The sequence below is a fragment of the Pipistrellus hanaki genome, assembly GCF_964339955.1.
Source record: "Pipistrellus hanaki genome assembly, chromosome: 16".
In the NCBI taxonomy this organism is placed as follows: domain Eukaryota; kingdom Metazoa; phylum Chordata; class Mammalia; order Chiroptera; family Vespertilionidae; genus Pipistrellus; species Pipistrellus hanaki.
The window spans coordinates 17,442,854-17,465,501 of record NC_140518.1 but is presented as its reverse complement, the minus strand read 5'-3'; the positions used below and the strand labels follow the sequence as shown (position 1 = coordinate 17,465,501).

Genomic DNA, 22,648 nt, shown 5'->3' with positions numbered 1-22,648 from the left:
CAGGCCATCCGGGTAGCCACCTTGTTCAAGCAGAAAATGCTTCATGTCCGACTCATGGAGCTGGTGGTGGAGAGAGAAACTAAGGCCTTAGCTCTCAGGAACATATACCTAGTGTAAAGGGAAAGATACACACACACACACACACACACACACACACACACGCATGCGCACGCACACGCACACAAACACCACATGTGTAAAAATAGCCCGTTCAATGTCTTCATGGCATTGACTGTTTTGAAGAATATAAGCCAGTTATTTTCTAGACGTTCCCTCTGTTTGGCTTGTCTGATGTTTCCTTGGGATTAGATACAGGTTATGCATCCCCCGTCAGAATAGTACATAATGATTAAGAGACTGGAAACAGCCAGGAGGGGAGCCGTGAGTGAGCAAGGATGTTTGGCTTCTCTTTGCAGATTTCTCAGACTCTCAGAGAAAACCAGCAGGAAGTCTGTGAGACCCTAAGAACTGCAGGCCCCCAGCTGACCGCCCCTCTGAGGATGACAAGGGCGTTATTCATCTCCTTGTTCAGCTGCCTCGCTGCCATAAACCAGGCCAGCCTCATCAACCGCTGCGACCTGGCCAAGGTGCTGCACCAGGAAGATTTGGATGGGTTTGAGGGCTACTCCGTGAGTGACTGTGAGTGCGCTCTCCCTCCTCGCCACCCCCCCACCCCCCATCTCTCCTGTCTTGGTCATCTCCTACTTGGCCATCTTTCTTTCTCGCTCTTGTCTTTGAAAGGCAAGTTCAAAACACAGCCCTCTACAAGACACCTTTCCCAACATCCCATATTCATTCAGCAATTATTGATCGAGTATTTATGTACCAGGAACTATTTTAGGTGCTAGGGGTATACTGTAAACAAAGCTACTTCTCTCAGAGTGTTCACATTCTGGGGAAGAGACAAGCAATGAACAAACACAAAATACAATATATAAAGTACTTCCTGGTGTTGACAAGTGCTATACAGAAGAATAAAGCAGGGGCACAGGTGACAGGTAACACTGTAATGGAAAGGAAGTCAAGGAGGGGGCAGTTTCTAATTATTTACAGCGGTACTAGATGGATGTTGAATGCTAGAATTATATATTTTAATATTTTTGCATAAAAAGTTACTTATGTTTTAAGTTAACATTTTAATTAAAATTATAATTTACATTTAAAATTTAAAGTTACTTAAAATTGAATTAAGCTTTCAAAGACACAGTCAATTTGCATGGTTAAGACCAGAGTATTTCCAAGAGTATTTCCTGAGGAGGTGACAGTGAATGGTGCTGAATAAAGTAAAGGGCATGTCACCCAAATGTCTAGGGGAAGAGCAGTCCAGGCAGAGGGAACAGTCAATGCAAAGGCTTCATGCTATTGCATGCTGGCGATATCTCCACTTTGCCCAGAATTTGTGCACACCTGTCCTACAACCCGTTCATCCTTTATTTGTGGCATTTGTAGGTCCATATCTTCATTCCTGTCCTATAGGCCATTTGAAGGTAGCATCTGTATTTGGCCCAACTAAACATCCCTCGCTGGGCTTTGCACAGTTCCTGGCACACAACAGGTGATTGTTAAGTGCCAGAAGATGGATGGAAAGATGAATCGTTAAACTGATGGGTGGGTTGATGGACCAAAGGATGGGAGGAGGAGCTAGGAGGTGTTTCTAGCCCACCAGCCCCATCTAGCCTCTTAGGCCTTGTTCCTTTCTTTTGAGTCCTCACATCCCTTTCTCCTTCATCTCCCTTCTCTCTCAGCTTGGCCTCCTCTAGCACCCTCTTCTCTTTTTTTTCCCAAGGGCTGTGCCTAGCTTTTGTGGAAAGCCATTTCAATATGTCAAAGGTAAATGAATATGCAGATGGCAGCTCTGACTATGGCATCTTCCAGATCAACAGCCACTACTGGTGCAACGATTACCAGAGTCACTCGGAAAACACTTGCCACGTGGCATGTAAAGGTCTGGCCAGGGCCCCAGGGCGGGTGGGGGGAGGCTCGGGGGGAGGGAAGTGATGACCAAGTGTTACTCACAACACTTCTCTTTCCACTCGCAGTCTGAAAGTGCCCCCAGAGGAATGGCTCAAGGAATCAGGGGCTTTCTTCACTGAGTGGGTTTGACTAGTGGCCCTAATGCTCATCAGTTAGAGGAGATTCTTCTGTGCCCTCGAGCAGGGTCCAGAAAGGCTCTGCACAGCCTGCAGCAGCCAACAGTGCTTGGGAGCAAGTTATGTACTAAGCACTTTACATGCATAGCTGATGTCATCCAACTTTCATTCTGTGAAAACTAGTATTCCCACTTTACAGAAGAGCAAACTGAGGCGTATCGGATTAGTGGTGGCCAGACTGATGATCCTGTCTGGAGGCTAATCAATAAGTTGTCCTTCTATTTTTTATTATTTTATTAATGATGTTTTACAGAGAGGAAGGGAGAGGAATAGAGAGTTAGAGACATCGATGAGAGAAATATTGATCAGCTGCCTCCTACACACCTCCTACTGGGGATGTACCTGCAACCAAGGTACATGCCTTTGACTGGAATTGAACCTGGGACCCTTCAGTCCGCAGGCTGACGCTCTATCCACTGAGCCAAACTGGTCACGGCATAAGTGTCCTTCTAAAGCAATAAGTGTCTCTGGCTAATGATCTGACCAAAAGCCAAGGGCAAACTCCCCATTTCAGAGCTGATCCAGTAGACTCCACGGGTGCATGACTGTCCCTCACCTCATCTTTTGTATTCTGATGAACATCCCTGGATATTTACCTAAAGAGTCCCCTCAATTAGGCAGGATTTCACTGTGCTCTCTGTGCTGCCTATTTTGGCATTTTCTTTCCCTAAAAACTTTCGAAGTTTGGGTGAACCACCATCTACTCTGGCTAAAAACTATCATAGTAAACAGACCCAAATCTCAGTCTTCCTGTCCCCACCTTTGGCCACCCCGACCTCCAGCAGGCACTGCAGGGATGTCTAAAGGGGCCTGTAGGAGGGAGGCCTTGCTGCTCTGGAAGCACTCAGCCCCCAGGAAAAAGGCGGGGAGAGCAAGAGTCTGCCTCAGCCTTCGGGACTGTCCTGTGCTCTCACAGGTATTCTCTCTCTCCTTTTCAGAACTGCTGAGCCCCAATCTTCTCGCAACCATCAAGTGTGCAAAAAAGATTGTGTCCAAAGCAGGGGGGATGAAGAACTGGTGAGGAGGATACTGTAGGACTAAGTTAGCGGGCAGAGCCCCAAGAAGGGTGTGGTGGCGGAGAAAGGGACAGTAGGCAAGGCCCAGACCTTTTCTGAAGTCTAGACAAGTGTAGGGTAGTGACAGGGCTTGGAACTCTGATGTGAAGGCCTGGGATCTAGCTCTTTCTCTGATAGTAAAGAAAAGTCTTTTGGCTGCAGTGACAAAACAATTTGACTAGCTGAGGGAGAGTTGATCTGAGAAGACTTGGTGACTTGCTGAGCCCACCCCTTCTGTGGGCCTCAGGAACACAGTGGAAGTTGGGCTGGAAATTGGCAGGTTTCTGCTTCTCTTGGTGCATTTGCTTTACTACTCCCTCTGCAGACCAGCTTTCCCTGCTCCTGGTCTATAAGATAGACTATGCCGCCTAAATTTATGATCTAATATCCCAAGCAACCACTGAGACTGGCTAAGTCCAGTCCCAGTAAGTGCCTGGGATAGAGAATCCAATTGGCTCAGCTTCAACCCCATGTGCCCACTTGGTTCAATCAGCTGTAGAGATGGGAACAATTAAAGTAACGCAATCATGGCCGCCACAGGATCTCTCTCCATAACTGGCAGCAACATCTATATATATAAAAGGCTAAGTGATCATTGCATCCAAAACGACCAGGTCGGCAGGGGGGTTAGAGAGGGGTGACCAAATGACTGAGCAGCAGGCTGCATGGGCTACCAGGCCAAAGGGGGGGGGGACATTTGGGGCAACTAGACTGGCAGAGGGAAGCAGTGAGGGGCAACCAGGCCAGCAGAGGGGGGCAGTGAGCAGTGACCAGGCTGGTGGGAGGGGGGCAGTTGGGGGCAACCACACTGGCAGGGGGTGCAGTAAGAGGTGACCAGGCTGAGAGGGGTGACAGGCCAGTGGGGAGGTAGTTGGGGGTGACTATGCCAGCAGGGGGTCGGTTAGGGGCAATCAGGCAGGCAGGCAGGCAGGTGAGCAGTTAGGAGCCAGTGGTCCCGAATTGTGAGGGGGATGTCTGACTGCCGGTTTAGGACAGTCATACGGATCGGGCCTAAACCGGCAGTCTGACATCCCCAGAGGGGCCCTGGATTGGGGAGGGTGCAGGCTGGGCTGAGGGGACGGCCCCTTTCCCCCCATGCACGAATTTCATGCACTGGTTCTCTAGTTTTCTATAAAAATGTGTTGCTCATCATCACCCACAAAGTTATCAGCTTACCAACACTGGATGTTGGGATGGTTCCTTAACTTTTCTGAGCTTTAAACTAGATATATAAATAATGTAAATGGATGTCTCTGCAGGCATCTGTGAGGTTGGAAGGAGTTAAGTGCCTTGTATACTCTAAAAACGCCTTACAAAACAAGAGACATAATGACCGTTAGGGCTGAGCCTTTCTGGAGGGAGAGCCAATGGTTGAACCTGGAATATTTATATATTAGTAAATCTCAGCCTGTAAAACAGTATTCTCCCCATTCAGAAGGAGATAAGGATTTTAAAATGTCAAAGCATACCAACCGGCGGGTGGGGGTGGGGAGAGGACAAATACCAAGAACAAGGGAAACTTAAAGGAAAAAATAGAAGGGCTGCAGAAAGATAGATGAGAGAGCTAGGAATGAAGTTGCTCTGTGTGGAAGACTAAGAGCTGGGCCACGTGTGTGGGAAGCAAGAACCACTCTTTTTCTCTCCACAGGGCAGCATGGTCGATACACTGTGCCGGCCGGCCACTCTCCTACTGGGTAACAGGATGTCACATGGGATGAGGCAGGGTGCAGGCCTGCTGTGGAGTCATTCTAAAACTCCTCTCCTCCCATGGGGATTCTTCTTCTTGCCTCCACTTCATGTTATTTTCTTCCCTTCCCATTTACAAATAAAACTGAGCAGAGCCCCAGGAATAAATGGTTTTCTAGGGCTTACTCCTTGTTCCCATCCAGGCCCAGGCCCCTGGTTCCTGATTGTCATTTGTAAACTAAGAGGACCACAATGAAGATGTTTCTGAATTTTGGGAATTATTAAAACAGTCTTTGTGCGAAGAATGTGTTCATTATTCATTATTAATTCCACGTATCTGAGAGTACCTAATGTATAGTAGGAGTGTTGTTAGGTACTAGAAGAAGGAGGGCAAAACCTAACCATTGTTCTTTTTTTTTTAAATGTGGATTCTTTTTTTTTTTCTTTTTCTTTTTTTTTAATATATTTTATTGATTTTCACAGAGAAAAAGGGAGAGGGATAGAGAGCTAGAAACGTCGATGAGAGAGAAACATCGACCAGCTGCCTCCTGCACACCCCCCACCAGGGATGTGCCTGCAACCAATGTACATGCCCTTGACCGAAATTGAACCTGGGACCCTTCAGTCCGCAGACCGATGTTCTATCCACTGAGCCAAACTGGTTTTGGCATAACCATTGTTCTTGAGGTGTTCATAATCTAGGTGGAGAAGCAGACACACATGGGAATGGTGGGTGCACAAATAAATGGATACACACCTTCCAGCCCCTTCCCCCAAAGCACCCCCACATTAATGGCACCGAGCACCACTTCTCCACTCCACCGCTACTTTCTTCACCTTAGTATAGCTGACTCTTAACCCCACCCATTACCTACTTCTGAGCCTTCCTTCAAAAATACTTGGCTGTAGAGGAAATACTGTGGTCCTGATACTGTTTCAAACCAGTAATTATAGATTTTATTACCCATTTCGTTATCCAGTGTATCGTCCATTCTCTCCTACTGATAAGAGGATGACAGAGGTGGGATGATGAATCAAGCTTGTTGGTTGGGCAGATCCAAATTCTCATCGCCAACTTTGGGACAAGGGGTGGTAACCAGATAAATAGATATATACAGCGGTATTCTAACAAATGTTCAACAACCAGTACTCAAAAAGAACTCACAAACACAAATCCTAATTTGTAGCCTTTGACAATCTTAGTGATGTAAAAACACCATGAATGTTTTCAAGCTACCAAACTGATATCACTAAATGCAAAGTTGGGAAGAGATGGCTAACCCATATAAACTAGCTGAGGGTAACACGGGATATTTAACTCAACGTCAGGTGGTGATACATGCCATAAAGAAAAGAAAGCCCAATACTTTTTAGTCAGGAAACGCCTTTCTGAGGTAAAAGACCACCATTTATTGCACACCTGTAGGTGGAAGCTACACTCACTTCCTCCTAGCGCCAAAGGGATTTACATCTTATATAGATCAACCAACCTGAACAACCAACTGAAGCCTAGCTGAACAGAAATATTATTACCAATGATTTACAGAAGAAGCCACATAGGAACTGAATATGGAATGTAAACTGTAAATATATATATATATATATATATATATATATATATATATATATATATATATATATATATATATAATGTCATTCTTTTTTGACAGATGAGAAACTAGGGAAAATGTTCTGAGAACCAACCTGGGAAGACATTTGACATGGAGCCTTAGGAGAGGGGTAGGGTGGAGAGATGAAACAGGTGGATTTACTCTCTCCGACTCTCATTGCTCCCTCCTGGTTGGGGAAGCAAGAACACAGGCACGTTTGGTAGGAAATGAGAAAAGTCTAGTTTGCTCAAGCCTGGGACTTGTATGTGAAGGTGGCACACTAAAGTGACTTTTCGGATCCTGGCAGAGAGTCTTGCCAAATCCATCTCTCGGCTCACCCAGAGAGGTCCGGGTAGGATCCTGAGCCGGCGAGGAATCGAGGTCCAACGCCAAACACGCTCCTCGGCCCCAGGCGGGAAGGCGGCTGCGCGCGCAGCCCACTCCCGCGCCAAACGGCTCGCGTCTTCAGGCCGTACCACGAGATGAAAAAGCACGGGGGAAGACAACCCCATGTTTTACTGATAGAGCCATTATGTTCTGCAACAAACCCTTTCCCTTTGTTTTAATTTCTATTTAGTTGAGAATAAAAAATAGGCTTTCTCTGCCTAGCAGGACACAAGCAGGACCCTAACTTACCTACCTTGATCTTCCTCACGCACCCCTCCTCTCGTTTTAGCTTCCTGCTCGCTTCACTTGCTTCAGCCAACCCTTGCTAAGATTCCGCGTTACGTCACGAGTTTCTAGGCAGATCAGGAGCGTCCTCGCGCGCCCCCGCCTGGTGGTGCCTCCTCGAGCGACCAAACGGTCTGAGCGTGGCGGTAGCAGAGCGCGCTGCGGGCGAGGCGTGCGAGGCCGGTGAGCTGACCGAGTTGACCGAACGACCCGACGAGCGGCGGGAGCGGCGAGGAGCGGCCCTCAGTGAGGATTTAGGCTTGGTTTTGTCTGCTCGGGTTTATGCCGGTGTCTCCTCGTGGATCTATAGCGATCTGGCCTCATGGCCAGCTTCGCCTCCTCACACTTGAGTGGGCTGGAAACCCCAAGGAGCACTTGTCTTTTTCCCCCCACGTATTTTTTTTTTTTAATGTTTTAAATACCATTCCCTTTAAAAGCCTTAACGGTCTGCGGGGCTAAGAGCGTGAGAGCCACCCCTGAGAGGAAACTCCTTTGGAGCAAGAACTGGCCTTCTGCTCTATGAAGCCAAATGGTGGGCGCAGGCCCTCCCACAAGTATTTGTAAATATCCTGACTGGCTGGCTGGTTCATTTATAGTTGTTTAACTAGATCCATCACACACACACACACACACACACACACACACACACACACACGGCCCTGTCCTCCTAGGCCTGCAGTCAGGGAGCTCTTAGATGAGCCTCTATTCAAAATTGTTCATAGAATATAGAGAAACAGTGAAGCACTCAGAACATTGCCTGGGTTTGAATTCTGGCTTACCCTCTTAAGCAGCTGTGTGATTTGGAATAAGTTATTTTACTTCTCTTAGCCTCCATCTCACCTGTAAAAGTGGGGGTGATTAAAGTAAAGCAGGCCAGTGTCTGGAGCACAGTATGTGTTTTCTAAATGTCAGCAATTACTAGATAAGCTGTGATTGAGAACGTGTCTGTTAGGTCAGCAGTGAATGCCTAGCTTGGAGTATGTGTTATGAGGGGAGCACTTTATGTCAAGGAATTAAAAAGTTCATCAGGATTCTAATAGTGCCAAAAATAAAAAAAACAAAAACAAAAAACATTAATTGGCATTCTGCAACGTACGAGTTAATGTGACTGACATTAAAAGAATTATACAGCTAACTAATGTGATGTGTGCCCTTGAAACAGTGGGAAGGCCATTTTCCTGTGTCCTTCAATATGAACAATTGATATTTTCTAAATCTTATGTAAGATGCTGCTATTTTGATTGATCTGTAACATACACTTTTAAGTAAAACCAATATGCAAGCATAACCTCTAACCCCCACTTCCAGTGAAAACCATACTCCCTAAACATCTTCTATCTGGAATGTTAAATATCCATAGCTTTAAGGACTCATGCTTTGCATAAAGTGAGGCACAGATGACACGAATAAGTGAGGGATTGTGAAGTTGGACAGGGTCAGTCAAGAAACCTTTCTCAGAAGAAATGAGCTTGAATGAGGTTTTGAAAGGAAAAGCTTAGTATGGTTTGGTGGAGAAAAGAGAAGTGGACACTTTACATTTAACTCAGCCCAAGTAGTAACCCATTGGTGAACATGGAAGCAGATCAGGAAAAGACGGATTATCTTGAGGGATGTTTCAGAGAGATCATGAAGAAAGAGGCCTGCGGAAACATTTCTCCCTTACATCAGAGGCTGGGGCTCTGGGGGACCACTTTCTAGCTTCAGGGTCACCGTCTGCAGGACAGTGCTAGATAGACACCATCAAATTTTATCCCTCTACACCTTGTTTTTCATGTTTCCATAACAACAGCCTTCTGTTGATTCAAATAGAAGCAAACGTGTAAACAGACAAGTTCGATACAAGCTTATACAGGACTTGCACTTAATCTAATAGTCCCTATTATTTTCCTGCGTCTTTTGGCTATATGTAAATATCAATATGTATAAAGCAACCCAAAATACAAGCAAGATGTATCTTTTAATATCACCCACACCACTGATACTCTTGCTGCAGTTTCTCCAAACTATGTAAGGTTTCAGGAAAGGAGCTGGCTTTAAAAAATGCCAAAGAATAATTTTCGGTATCTTTTTTTTTTTTTTTTTTTTTTTTTTTTTTTGTCACTTGCTCCAGCATTGCTCTTCTCATTCTCTCCAGCTGTTGGCCTTCCTCATAAGGATGGAAATGCTACTGTTTGGTGTCTGGGCCCTGCTGGCTTTGATCTCTTCCCCAGGTGAGGCTCTGTGGGAAAGTTTCTTTAGCCAGAAAAGGATAGGAAGTCCTGAACAGGGCAACACTCCTGCCCCCTGGACTCAGGAGAAATTCCTACTCCTTGGTGCCTTTGGCTATATTGGGATAAGCCAGCGCTGTCCTACTTTTCTGCTCTTAAAAATATTTTTACTTCTTTGTTGTCACCCTTTGTGTCATGAAGAGCCACAACAGGACTTGGATAGGATAGGACCCATAGCTCAGTTATGAGGAGTGAGTTCTCTGAATGTTTAGAAAGGAACTGAGCCTTAGTGGGTAACATTGCCACGAGAGTGCCAATTCCCAGAGGGGACTGGTGCCTGGGAGATGAAGTAGGTGGGCTTGGAGTAGCTAAAGGGGACTGTGGGAAAGCTTTCATCAGACATTTAAAATTTACCTGAGCGAGATCTTTCTCATTGCACCTGAGATTTCTCTAGCAGATAACCTCTTACGCATTCAAAAATACCTGTTGCTTTAGCACCAGAGCAAAATGGAACCAGCCTCACTTTGAGGTGAAAAGTTCCATGGAAAATGAGTGCCCCTGGGAGTCACATTTAGAAACTAGTGATTCTCATAATCCACTGTGCATAAGGGTCACCAGGAGTGCTTGTTTTGTTCACCTGCATTTTTCCAGGTCCCACCTTCACGCGTTTTTAACCATTCAGTCTGAGGTGGAGCTAGAATTTGTAGTTTTACAAGCATTCCAGGTGATTCTGGTGACGGTCATTTTCAGGCCATATGGTTTGAGAGAAACACTTCTGTGAGATATAACAAAGCTCTTTTTTAGGGGTCTAATAATCCCAGCAGCCAATTGGGTCTTCAGCCGCCAAACCTGAGAGCTTCAAAGATTTCTGAAAATTTAGGAAGAGAATGGCTCCTTGGGCATAGTTTTTTAGCAATCCCATAGTGTCCACAGTGACACTAATGGGGAAATCACATCCCAAGAAAGATGATGAGTGGAGGGAATGATGGTGGAATCAGAGTCCTAACTTGTTTATTAGGGTCTTTTTGTCCAGTCCCTGTTTCCGTTCAGGGTAGGTTTCCTATTCTCTTCTCCTAGATAACTAGGCTCTGTAGTTTGTGAGGGTCTTGTGGTCTTCACCAAAGTCTTTGGCATATATGATTGATCGTTTCAGGGGCCACAGAGGGGCCATTCGAGGTCTCTGTTTGGCCAGATCAGGCCCTGGTAAAGTGTGGAGAATCCCTAGTGGTCAACTGCAGCACTAACTGTCCGGACCCAGGACCCAGTGGAATTGAGACCTTCTTAAAGAAAACCCAGGTGGGCAGAGGGCCTCAGTGGAAGGAGTTTCTCCTGGAGGATGTCACCAAGAATTCCATTCTGCAGTGCTTCTTCTCTTGCGCAGGGATCCAAAAGGACAGAAGCCTGGGCATCACCGTGTATCGTGAGTGGGGCTGAGGGCTGGGCAGGAAGAGGAGAATGGGGGAATGTGACTGCCTTCTTTAGGGAAATATCAGACAGAAATTTCTTTTAGGGGAGAGAGTTCTTAATAAAGATTTCCATCATCCTGTAGGAATTGTAAGAGCCAGTTACTTCTCTTTATCTTTAGTGTAGGCTTTTAAATTAGAAGCATACCATAGGGTGCATCCTGACCTCTGTGCTGGAGAATACATTCAAATACAGGGGGAATATGCTAATAATGCTCACTTATAAATGATCAAAAAAGTATAAACGAGTGCTGAATTATTTGCCACAAATCCTCCCAGTAAATTGTGGCTGGAGATGGACTGCCGCTGTGGGCTGGGCTGGAGAAGTGTTCACGGGAGAGGAGACTCGAGCGTCACTCCTGCGGACTGGTTAGGACTGGAAGTGATGGAGGTGGTGAGAAGGGTCTTTCAGGTGGGCAGATCGTATTGGCAAAGATGCGGCTTTAAGAATAAGTGTGATCACTGTGGGGTAAGAGCATGGTTAACTCGGGTGTAGATTTTGTGTGATGTTAAGGAGCTCCTCAGAAGCTGCTCACACCTCTGAAGTGAGAGATAAAAGCTTTCCGAATGGCAGCATCCTTCAAAGCAAGGCGCCCCTCTGTACCCAGTTCTTGGTTATGGCTGTAGCCTCCTTTCATGGGCAGAAGAGCCAAAGGCTAACATGTCCCGTCTGACGCTTTGATCAGATGGTTTAATGGTAGCAGTCACCTTCTATCGAGGCTCCCTGTCCAATACCATTTCTTTCTGGAGCGGTGAGTAGCCTTCTCTCAGCAAGCCTGCATTTCTGTCTTAAAGAGCCCCCGGAACAGGTGATCCTGGAGTTACTGCCTGCGTGGGTGGCCTTGGACGAAGTCTTTACAGTGAAGTGCCATGTGCCCAGGGTAGCACCCCTGGAGAACCTCACCCTCACCCTTCTCCAGGGTAACCACGAACTACATAGAAAGACCTTTATGAGTTTGGCTGTGGCCTCCCAGGGAGCGGAGGTCACCATCGTTGCCAAAGCCCAAAGGGAGGACCACAGGTGCAATTTCTCCTGCCGCGCGGAACTGGACCTCCGGTCGCATGGCGGGGGGCTCTTCCACTCCAGCTCCGCCAGCAAGCTGCTCCAGACTTTTGGTGAGTTGGAGCTCGGGTGGAAGGAATCTGAGGCTCATTGTCCTTATCTTACTTTGGCCTTTGGGACGGAGTTCCCACAGGTTTCGGATGAGGGTGTGAGGGTGTGAGCTTCACCTCAACTTGGGCTTTAAGCTTGTTGCTCTCCTCCCTTCCCACATCGTGGGTCATATGTGACGTGATTTACCACGGCTTTCCTCCTTTCTTTTCTTGTCCTCATTTGTTGGCAGAATTTTCTCAGCATCCCAAAATCTGGGTCTCCCCAGTTATGGAGGCTGAGACAGCAGAGACTGTGAGCTGTGGGATGGCTAGAGTGTTCCCGGCCAGAGAGTTAATGTTCCAGATGTTCTTGGGAGACCAGGAGCTGAGCCCCTTCCTCTCCTGGGAGGGAGACACTGCATGGGCCAATGCCACTCTTTGGGCCATGGAGACGGGTGATCACGAGCTGTCCTGCCGCGTATCTCTGGGTCCGATGGAACAGAAGACCAGAGAGCTAGTGCACGTCTATAGTAAGTTACCGGCTTCTTCTCTTCCCTTCTCTGCCCTTAAAAATGTCTGCAGTAAAGCCTTGAGGATTTCCTGATCAGTGCAGGCAGATTGGAAATATGAATCGAGACAGGAGCTCTTTCCAGCCTTTATCCTGTTTGCTTAGGCCCGTGGTCAGCAAACTGCGGCTCTCGAGCCTCATACGGCTCTTTGGCCTCTTGAATGTGGCTCTTCCACAAAATACCATGCCCTGGGTGAGTCTATTTTGAAGAAGTGGCATTAGAAGAAGTTAAAGTTTAAAATTTTTTTGGCTCTCAAAAGAAATTTCAATCATTGTACTGTTGATATTGCGCTCTGTTGACTAATGAGTTTGCCGACCACTGGCTTAGGCCATTCTACTCAAATGCTTGCACTCTTCTAGGAACAATCATTTGAGGGTTTAATGAGGGGAGGAGGAAATCTGTAGGATGAAAAGACATCTTGCTAGCCTTGCCAAGGGACGTGGCCAAATGCGGGCACGACACATTTGTTGTAGGAAAAGCTCTCAAATTCCCAAAGCACCTTGCTGTTCCTGCCATTCAGCCCAGAGCAGTCACAGTCTCCACAGCCTTCCCTTGTCTGTCTACCCGCGGGATGCCCGCAGCAGCAAGAGTGCCCACGTGGCTGCCAGTCTGGAGACAGATGTGTGGTGGTCTTTTTCCTCGTAGGCTTCCCTCCACCCGTCCTGGAGATAGAAGAATTACACCCACTGGCAGGGACGGATATCAACGTGACCTGTGCAGGGCATGTGTTAACGTCACCCAGCCCTACTCTCCGACTACGGGGAGCCCCGGACCTCCCTGCCCCTGGGGAGCCTGCCTGGCTCTCCCTCACCACCAGGGAGGAAGATGACGGCCGGAATTTCTCCTGTGAGGCCTCTTTGGAGGTTCAGGGTCAACGGCTGGTCAAAACCACCACAGCCCAGCTCCATGTCCTATGTGAGTACCGGCCCTAGCTTCCTTTTCAAAGAAAGGGATATTACTGTCCCATTTCCAGAGATCTTGGCCAGCAGCTTCATTATTAGAGTTCCCACTTTTTTTTTTTCTAATTAAAAAACCAAAAGAATAAATTAAGTCAGAGCTCTCCATGCTGACCTTACATCCGGCAAAGTGGTGGGGAGATTGTGAGGGAACTGGGAACAGAAGAGAGAGCGCAGTTATAGTAATCAGGTGGGGCTGATGACGGAGAACCCAGGAAGTAATAGTTACGAGTTTATGCTGAGAAAGGAAATTTCCACCTAAAAAATCTGTGCTTTGAAAAATAGAACATGCTCACCTCTGGTTCACCACTACCCACGCTCTCACTCACTGAGAAGCAGGGCCCCCGGAGCCACCACTAATGAAGCAGTCAGATCGTTTAGTCATAGTCCGTGAAAATGCCTGGTGCTGCACCTCGGACTCCTTGCCGGTAGGGACTAGGGACGGAAGGAAAGGAGAGAGGCTCAAAGCCGGGAGCTGACGGTCCTCCCCTTGGGGGGAGGGGACACGGCATTTGGATTAGAGGGAGAGGTGAGCATGACCAGTGAGGAGGGAAGGGGCACACTGAACTCTCTTCCTTCTGGGACTCTTTTCCCTCCCAGACAAGCCAAGGTTGGAGGAATCTGGTTGCCCTGGCAACCAAACATGGATGGAAGGCATGGAACAGAAGCTTGCCTGTGTCCCAAAGGGAAACCCGACCCCATCGTTGGTGTGTACCTGGAATGGAGCGATCTTCGACCTTCAAACGCCACAGAAGGCCACCCAGGACCACACTGGGACCTACTCCTGCACGGCCACCAACCAGCTGGGCTCCGCCAGCAAGGACATTGCTCTCACCGTTGAAGGTGACTGTGGCTCCCCTGCTGCCAGGCCCAGGGTGGGGGTCCCCGGGGGGGGTGAGCTGGGGAGGAAGAGACCGGGAACTGGGCTTGGTGGGCCGGGGCAGGTGATCCTCCTTGCCCTTGACCCTTCCCAATTCTGTCTTCTGTGTTTGGACAGAACTGAATGAAGACATCCTCTCCGTCGTCGTCATTCTCATCGCCGCCCTCGGAATAGGCATATTCACCCTTGCTCTGTACTTTAACTATCTGCCCTGCAAGATAGAGAGGAGGAAATCGCCCTACCGGCAGACGGAGGAGAACCAAGAGGAGGGAGGCCAGTTTGCTGTCCAAGCAGAGATATGCAACGCACATGATGTGACTGTTATATAGAACATGTTTGGTTGAAGTGACTTTATCACTGAGTTTTCTAAGGGAGGAAAGTGGGGAGGAGAAAGGACGAGACCTCCTCTGTCAGGCTGTCCCGGAAAGCCTCTCTGGGCCCATGCCTTTTTCCGATCCAGCGTCACTGTAGTCACTAGGATTGTCAGTCTGTTCACAGAGAGGACCCTCCATCCTTGCTGTGCGCCTCACCAGCCCCCAGATTAAATAAAGATGATGATGCTGTCTGTGTCTCACCTCTCCATTACCACTGCCCTTTGCTCCCAAATATCAGACTGGAGAGAGAAATGTCTCAGAAATGCACCTCATTTATCATGGTTTCCTCCTAACTAAGTGGAGAACAACAGCCCATCACCCAGCCTCCCGGCTCTCAACCAGCCGACCCCCCCCCCCCCCCCCCCCGCGCCTCCGCGGGAACGTTCCTCCCGGAGCCCCGCAGGAAGCGCCCTGACCCTGCTTGCCCGGCAGAGGGAGCCCGGGAGCCAGCGGAGAGGACGGACCTGGACCGGAGGCCTCCCGCCCCCTCGCAGCCAGTGCCCGGGGGGAACCCATGGTCCCTGCGGGGAGACGAAGGCCCTGGGCTTACCGGCAGGGCGTGGCCAAGGCGGACCACGGGACCCAGAAATGTGCCCCAGGAGCCCCAGGAGGAAGCAGCGGCAGGCGCTGCGGACGCTTCGGCTTCCGCGCCCCCAACGGCGTCCCCGCGCCCAGCACCGCGCTTAAAGGGGCCGCGCGCCTGGGCTGCGGGGCGGGTCCTAGGCTGCAGGGCGGGCTCCACGGGCTCCGCTCCAGCCTTTGCCAGGCCAGGCTGCCTACGGACTGCGCCGCCCAAGGCCTCTGTCCACCGTCGCTAATCCTCTCTGAGAATTTTCAAAAGTTACCATTTTATTTATATTAAAAATATATCTTTATTGATTTCAGAGAGGAAGGGAGAGGGAGAGAGATAAAAACAGCAATGGTGTCCTAGCTAGTTTGGCTCAGTAGATAGAGCGTTGGCTTGCGGACTGAAGGGTCCCGGGTTCGATTCCGGGGTCAAAGGCACTTACCTGGGCAGTTGGGGGTGCATGAAGGAGGCAGCCAGTCAATCTGTCTCTCTCACATCAAGCCCCCCTCCTTCCCCTCCACTCTCTTAGAAAAGCGATAGGAAAAAACCCGCCACATGGCTGAGCATCGACCTATGAACCAGGAGGTCACGATTGGATTCCCGCCAGGGCTCAGGCCTGCATCCCAGGTGTGGGGCTTGCAGTAGGCAGCTGGTCAATGATTCTCGATCATCATTGATGTTTCTATCTCTCTCTTTCCCTCTCCCTCTCTATATCAATAAAAATATATTTAGAAAAAAAAAACTTAAAAAAAATAAAAAAAAAAAACCTCCACACATCCACAGGTGAGGATTAACGAAACAAACAAAAATCAACCAAAACAACAGACTCTTTCCTGGATCCCTCACCAGACCAATCAAATCAGAATCGCAGGGAGTGGAGGCTACCACCAAAGTTGTTTAGGAAACATCCCAGGCGTTTATAACTCGCAGTGGAGGTTGCCATTCACTGCCCCATTGAAGAGCTGAACGGAAGCAGAACATTGGGTTTTTTATTTTATTTTATTTTTTATCAGAGTCTAGAGTAGAGATGGCCTATGAGGTCTTTTTAAATTCTAAAATTTTTACAAAATCATCTTTAAAATTAGCATCTTTAAAATTCTCAGCCGTCAGGGGTAGAGTTGGTTCAGCTATGCCCGGAAGGAACTGAGCAGATAGGTGCTCCTCACAGTGTGGGCCCCTGCAGCTGATTGCTATCATGACATTTTAGAATCGTCTTACTCGTAGTGTCCTCTCCTGCCACAGTCACTCTTTTAACACCGTGAAACCTCAATATCACGGACCAATTCGGGGCAGGGGGTGTCTGTTAAAGCCAGAAGTCGTTAGATAATAAAGAAGGTTGTCTGAATGCGCACGTCAAAAAACTGACAAATTAGTTTACCTGCTTTTACTTATTCAGACATCTTTATGTAATTAAAATGAAAAGTTTAAATTAGCAGAAAAGTCTATACTTATTACTGTAATTTTAAATTTATGCTAAATAGGTCTAGTGCAGTGTGCAGGAGACAGCCAATCAATGATTCTCTCTCATCCTTGATGTTTCTCTCTCTTCTTCTTCTTCTTCTCTGAAATCAATAAAAGTGTATTTTTAAATGCTTACATTCTGATTTAAAAAATAAATAAGTAAGTAAGTCTAGTACAGTGGTCGGCACACTGCGGCTCTCGAGCCGCGGTTTGCCGCTCTGTTGACTAATGAGTTTGCCGACCTCTGGTCTAGTAAATGCGTGCATGTTCACCAGTCACCCTGAGTGAACAAATACACACAGCTGAGGCGGGGCCTCGTGCTTCTCAGAACACCTGCCAGCACGTCCAGGTGACAACAGGACCAAGTTCGGCACGAGAGGCAGTGTGATCACGTGCTAATCGTTGGTCAAACATTGCTTATGAGTGACTTGGGTTTCAATAGGCAGACTAGTTGTAGTTCTGTAAAACATTTACATCTGTTGGCGAAATTGCTACAGTGTTTCTTCCCAACATAGGGCCTATTCGCTAAAATTGGTTAAAGATAAGTGACTTCATAACAAAAAGATAACCTGTTAACTAAAGTTTTAGCAAATCTTGGTTAAAAGCATTTTATAATGAACAGGGTGTTCATCTTCACGTAAGACATACAGACTGGAAATTTTGTCCGTTAAATTCAAAGTCTGTTAAATCAAGATCCACAAAATTGAGGCTTTACTGTACTTCTTAAGATGGCTCACATTTTCTTTCTTTTTTTAAAAAAATATATTTTATTGATTTTTTACAGAGAGGAAGGGAGAGGGATAGAGAGTTAGAAACATCGATGAGAGAGAATCATCCATCAGCTGCCTCCTGCACACTCCCCACTGGGGATGTGCCTGCAACCAAGGTACATGCCCTTGACTGGAATCAGATCCCTCAGTCCACAGACCGATGCTCTATCCACTGAGCCATATCGGTTTCGGTCCAAAGCCATTTTTGCCTGGTTCCCATTTCCCAAGGGTAGTGGAGCCTAATGTGTATTTCCCTTCAGATTTCTGCTCAAATGTAATTCTATGATTTCTCTCATTGTTTTCTCACATGCCAGGGTGTTTTGCTTCTGTGCTTAACAGCTGTCACGCTTTTTTTTTTTTTAAATAAATCTTTATTGTTCACATTATTACAAATGTTCCTCGTTTCCCCCCCCCCCCCATTGCTCCCCTCCACCAGGTTCTCACCACACCCTCTGCCCTTTCCCCACCCCCATTGTCCTCATTCATAGGTGCACAGTTTATGTTCAGTCTCTTCCCGCACCCCCCACTCCCCTTTTCCCCGAGAATCATCAGTTCACTCCCCTTCCATACCTCTGATTCTATTATATTCACCAGTTAATATTGTTCATCAGATTTTTTTTAGATTCACTTGTTGATAGTTACTGCTGTCATGCTTTTGTTTCTTCCCACTCTTGGGGGCTAGGTTTTGGATTGGGGTGCTGGGTGGGTGGTACTTTCTAAGGGTGGCCCTGACCTATGACTGCTCAGTAAGCAGGGACCACGGACCTGGGGAGTGGACTGGTGTCCAACAGAGAGGGGTGAAGGGTCAGCTTCTAACTCAGGAAGAACCTGGTCAGGTATGCAGCGGCCTATTTTGTGTGTGTGTGTGTGTGTGTGTGTGTGTGTGTGTGTGTCTGTGTTTTGTAAATATGTTTTTATTGATTTCAGAGACAGGAATGGAGAGAGCATTAGGAACATCAACAAGAGAGAAACATTTATCCGCTCTCTCCTTCACGCCCCCGGCTGGGAATCAAGCTTGCAACCAGGGCATGTGCCCTGATCAGTATTAGAACCAGCAACCTCCTGGTGCAATGGATGGCAGCTGGGTGTGGCCTGGTTCTCAACAAACCCCCCAGGATTCCCGCAGGTTGTCCTCCCAACCTGCCCCTTGCCCTGTTCGGATCCCCCACCCCTTTCACCACAGAACGAGTCCTCCTCAGACAGTCTGATGCAGATGTGTTTTATTGGGAAAGGGGGGTGGGCGCGGGAGGGACCCTCTCGGGGTCGGGGAGGCCCTGGGGCGGGCCGCAGAGCTGCCCGGCGGCTAGAAGGCACAGCCGCTTTCCATGAAGCGGCGGCACTTGGTGAACCGCAGGTACGTCTCCACCTTGTGCAGGTCCTTCTTGAAGCAGGAGAGCAGCCCGTAGTTCTTGAGCACGGTGTCGCCACCCCGCAAGCTGGTGTCAAACCGGTCGTAGGTTTGCGTGAGGATCAGCCCCGAGTGCGAGCTGCCATCTTCCAGCTCCTGCGAAAGGGAAGGAGAGACAGGAACTCAGCCCTGGCCAGCTGTGCCTCCCTCTCCCTCCATATCCCTCTCCCCCATGCCCCCACCCCAGGGCTCAGAGGTAGAGGGTTTCCTGGGCCAAGGCTGGGCTGCTGCAGAGAGCGGCAGTCTCCCTTCTCCAGCCCGTGTGCGTCCCCGCGCCCGCAGCTGAGCCAGCCGGGGCTCCGGGCCCAGGGGCGGGCGAGCAGGCCCCAGCGTGGGGACCCACAACGCCGTCCCCACCCGCATCAGGGCTTGGATGCCCTCCTCCAGGTCCTTCAGCTTCTCGTAGATGCCGCTGGAGATGCCCAGCAGCAGGCCGCTGGCGAAGGCCCTGCTGAGGGACTGCATGGGCCCGAGCCAGGACTGGATGAGCAGCAGCGAGAAGTGGAGCAGCTCCGAGTCCTGCGGGGAGAGGGCGGCGGTGGGCACCGGGCAGCCCCGCCAGCGGCGGCCTCTGCAGGCCTCCCCCGTCCCTCCGCCCCCGCCACCCCCGCCACCTCCGCCACCTCCGCCACCTCCTCCACCCCCCGCCGCCTCCGCCACCTCCGCCACCTCCTCCACCCCCGCCACCTCCGCCACCTCCGCCACCTCCTCCACCCCCGCCACCTCCGCCACCCCCGCCACCTCCTCCACCCCCGCCGCCCCCCGCCGCCCCCGCCGCCCCCGCCGCCCCCGCCACCCCCGCCACCCGAGGAGAAGGCGCCCGGCCCAGCGGGGGCGGCCCTGCTCCGGGCGGGGCGCCGGGGCCACTCACGGATTTCTGCCGGGCCTCCTCCTTGCCCGTGGGGGCCGGGATGGTCTCGGAGAAGCAGAAGGCAGCCTGGGCGTTCTGGAGGGAGTACCTCTGTCCCTCCGGGATGTAGGAGCGCTCCTGCGAGAGGCAACGTTCGCCCAGGGCTGAGCCGGGGCACGTGCTCCCCATCGCTTCATCCGGAACCCCCCTCCGGCCATGCCCACCCGACAGCATCCTCACCAGGGCAAAACCGTCCTGAACTCACCCACTTTCTCCCCTTACGTTGGGCGGGGTGGGGGGGGCGGGGAGTTCAGCTCTTCCTGCCACCACCCCACCACCCACCACCCACCACCCACCACCCACCACCCACCACCCACCACCCCACCACCCACCACCCACCACCCACCACCCACCACCCCACCACCCACCACCCACCACCCACCACCCCACCACCCACCACCCCACCACCCCACCACCCACCACCCACCACCCACCACCCACCACCCCACCACCCCACCACCCACCACCCACCACCCACCACCCCACCACCCACCACCCCACCACCCCTCCACCCCACCACCCACCACCCACCACCCACCACCCACCACCCCACCACCCCACCACCCCATCACCCCACCACCCACCACCCACCACCCACCACCCCACCACCCCACCACCCACCACCCACCACCCACCACCCCACCACCCCACCACCCCACCACCCACCACCCCACCACCCCACCACCCACCACCCCACCACCCCACCACCCCACCACCCCACCACCCGGCCTCCCGGGTTGCTTACAAAGTCCTTGTAGGTGTCCGCAGCCAGCTGGTGCAGGTGCTGGGCCCGGAGCACGGCGTTGGCAAACATGCTGGACAGGGACATGGTGGGGAAGGCACCCGCCTCCTGGGGCCAGGGCAGGCAGAGGAGGGCAAAAGCCAGGAGCAGGGAGGTCCGGGGGCCTAGAGAGACAAGGAGGTCGAGGGTGAGGCCCCAGGGAGCAGGAAGCCTAAGTCTCCAGCCAGGCCTCTCCCTGCCCGGGGCCCTTCCTTTCTCCTCAACCGCCCCCCCCGCCCGCCCCCCCCGCCCGCCCCCCGGGGACTGAGAACATTTTAAACTTGGCCAAAAGTCTGGGCATAGATTCTCATGCTCTCTTTCAGAAACCCTAAAGCCCAGGGTTAGTGCCCCATCCACCTAGAGGGCTCCCGTATTGCCCCCTAGTGCACAGCAAGCCCAGGGGAGGGGAGGGGTTCGGGGTGCCTACCTGCAGCCATTACAGCTGGGAGAGTTGTCCACGGGTCCCTGAGCTGGGTCCTAGGATCCTGGAATGGGTCCCTCGGGGACCCTTTTTATACCCTGGCCCCATCTCTCTCCCCCTCTGCGCCCGCCTGTGTTTTCTATGCATTTATGTATAGGCCCACTGACGGCCTCTGCTGATGGATAATTTAGAGCCTCCTCCCTGGCAGGCTGTTCCCGCTCCTCTCCTGGGGTCATGTCCCCGGCTTCCCCCCTCTCCACCGTCACCGGCCGCGTGAGGGTTGCTCACACCGGGTCTCACCTCGGGAGATTGCCCAACCTGTCCTCTCTTTGGGGGGGGGGCGTGGCAGAGGGAGCAGTCCGAGTCCACGGAGGGTTTTGCTGTGAAGCTGCCCACCAGGTGTCCAGAGGGGGGCTATGTCAGGATGGCTGTGCCTGCAGAGCTGTGTCAGCTCTTCCTCGCTGTAGTCCTGTCCTCTTCCTCCCACAGTTCCCTCCAACCCACCGCGGAGAATGTATGTGTTGGAAAATGGATCAAGACAGCAATAGATTCTGGGGTTTGGGGGCGCAGTTCAGCCCAGATTCTGCCTTGGCCTCTATCACAATCCTCCCAGGGGTCTTCAAACTACGGCCCTCGGGCCACATGCGGCCCGCAGAGGAGTCTGATCCGGCCCGCCAGGTTTTTTGGGCAGTGAGCGCAGCCGAGGTGTTACAGTAGGAATTAGTAGTTCATATAGTCCGGCCCTCCAGCTCTCTGAGGGACCGTGATCTGGCCCCCACTTTAAAAAGTTTGAGGACCCCTGCGAGACCATCGCACCTCCTGGTCTTGCTGGCAGCAAGATGCAGTGCTAGTATTGACCACTAGAGGGCATTGGCCCCACACACTGCCTTCCCCTGCCCCTGGGTGTTGGGGCTCCCCCAGGTGGCTGGGCAAAGGACGGAAACTTTAGGTATGGGTGCTGCTTCGGGCCTACACGGAGATACAAACTAAGAAGCGGAAACCCAGGGAGGAGACCGGTACCACAAGTACTTCCTCCCGCAGCCCTGTCACCCTCAGAGAATCTCAAAGTTGGAAGAGAACTTGAGAGTTTGAGGCTTGGCCCCCGTGCTGGAACTCGGGGTACAGCGCCCTGAAAGATGCTCTCTCCACTCATGGCAGTCTCCTCCCATTCTCTCTTCGTTTGATATTGGTATGAAGCTCATCAGATTGTGAAGAGCATGTCTATGCCTTCTCACATTGGACCCTCACGACTGACTTGTGAAGGAAGCGTTACTATCAGCCCATTTCACAGAGGAAGAGACCGAGGTTCAGAGAGCACCCATGCCTTGGCCAAGGCAGCAGATATCCAATATTGCATCATCCCAAGCCCCTTCTCCCAAGCAGACTGGGTGGGCACCACTGTTATTTTAACTTCACATCCCTCTGAACACGGGGATCCTGCCCCGAATGACCAGGGTCCCTTTGCCTCATTCTGCTCTCTCCCAAAGGGCAGATTGCTGTCCCTTATTTCCCGGCTGAGGATGGCCCAGAGACACAGGGCGCATGTTGGAGACCACACAGCAGGCTAGGCTAGGGCCGGGCAGGCGAGGGCTGCTGCCTCCAGCCTCCTGCCGCC

General features: G+C 50.7%; 3 protein-coding genes across 3 annotated transcripts; 2 read left to right on the top strand and 1 right to left on the bottom strand.

The window, feature by feature from the left end:
• The first annotated feature begins 422 nt into the window (after positions 1-422).
• On the top strand, positions 423-5,190 carry LYZL6 (lysozyme like 6). The gene is made up of 4 exons (XM_084863791.1): positions 423-639; positions 1,787-1,945; positions 3,089-3,167; positions 4,854-5,190. Exons 1-4 carry the CDS (start codon positions 501-503, stop codon positions 4,921-4,923), a joined length of 447 nt encoding a protein of 148 aa, XP_084719917.1. The 5' UTR covers positions 423-500; the 3' UTR covers positions 4,924-5,190.
• Positions 5,191-7,162: 1,972 nt separating this feature from the next.
• Positions 7,163-14,720, top strand: LOC311610411 (intercellular adhesion molecule 5-like). The gene is made up of 8 exons (XM_084861616.1): positions 7,163-7,419; positions 9,284-9,383; positions 10,543-10,800; positions 11,639-11,959; positions 12,187-12,465; positions 13,150-13,419; positions 14,061-14,303; positions 14,458-14,720. Exons 2-8 carry the CDS (start codon positions 9,329-9,331, stop codon positions 14,667-14,669), a joined length of 1,638 nt encoding a protein of 545 aa, XP_084717742.1. The 5' UTR covers positions 7,163-7,419; positions 9,284-9,328; the 3' UTR covers positions 14,670-14,720.
• A 4,096-nt stretch (positions 14,721-18,816) lies between these two features.
• GH1 (growth hormone 1) lies at positions 18,817-21,269 on the bottom strand (the record flags this gene model as incomplete). The annotated part of the gene is given in 7 exon segments (XM_084862341.1): positions 18,817-19,017; positions 19,279-19,440; positions 19,793-19,909; positions 20,577-20,737; positions 21,040-21,058; positions 21,060-21,089; positions 21,093-21,269. Coding segments are annotated over 7 exon segments (867 nt in total).
• Positions 21,270-22,648: the final 1,379 nt, after the last annotated feature.

Excerpts from the sequence above, each read along its gene's own strand:
- LOC311610411 (XM_084861616.1), top strand. The coding sequence starts at position 9,329 with ATGGAAATGCTACTGTTTGGTGTCTGGGCCCTGCTGGCTTTGATCTCT. Across the intron at positions 12,466-13,149 it reads AGAGCTAGTGCACGTCTATA|GCTTCCCTCCACCCGTCCTG; the intron begins GTAAGTTACCGG and ends TTTTCCTCGTAG. Across the intron at positions 13,420-14,060 it reads AGCCCAGCTCCATGTCCTAT|ACAAGCCAAGGTTGGAGGAA; the intron begins GTGAGTACCGGC and ends TTTCCCTCCCAG.
- LYZL6 (XM_084863791.1), top strand. The coding sequence starts at position 501 with ATGACAAGGGCGTTATTCATCTCCTTGTTCAGCTGCCTCGCTGCCATA. Across the intron at positions 640-1,786 it reads GGGCTACTCCGTGAGTGACT|GGCTGTGCCTAGCTTTTGTG; the intron begins GTGAGTGCGCTC and ends TTTTTTCCCAAG. Across the intron at positions 1,946-3,088 it reads TTGCCACGTGGCATGTAAAG|AACTGCTGAGCCCCAATCTT; the intron begins GTCTGGCCAGGG and ends TCTCCTTTTCAG.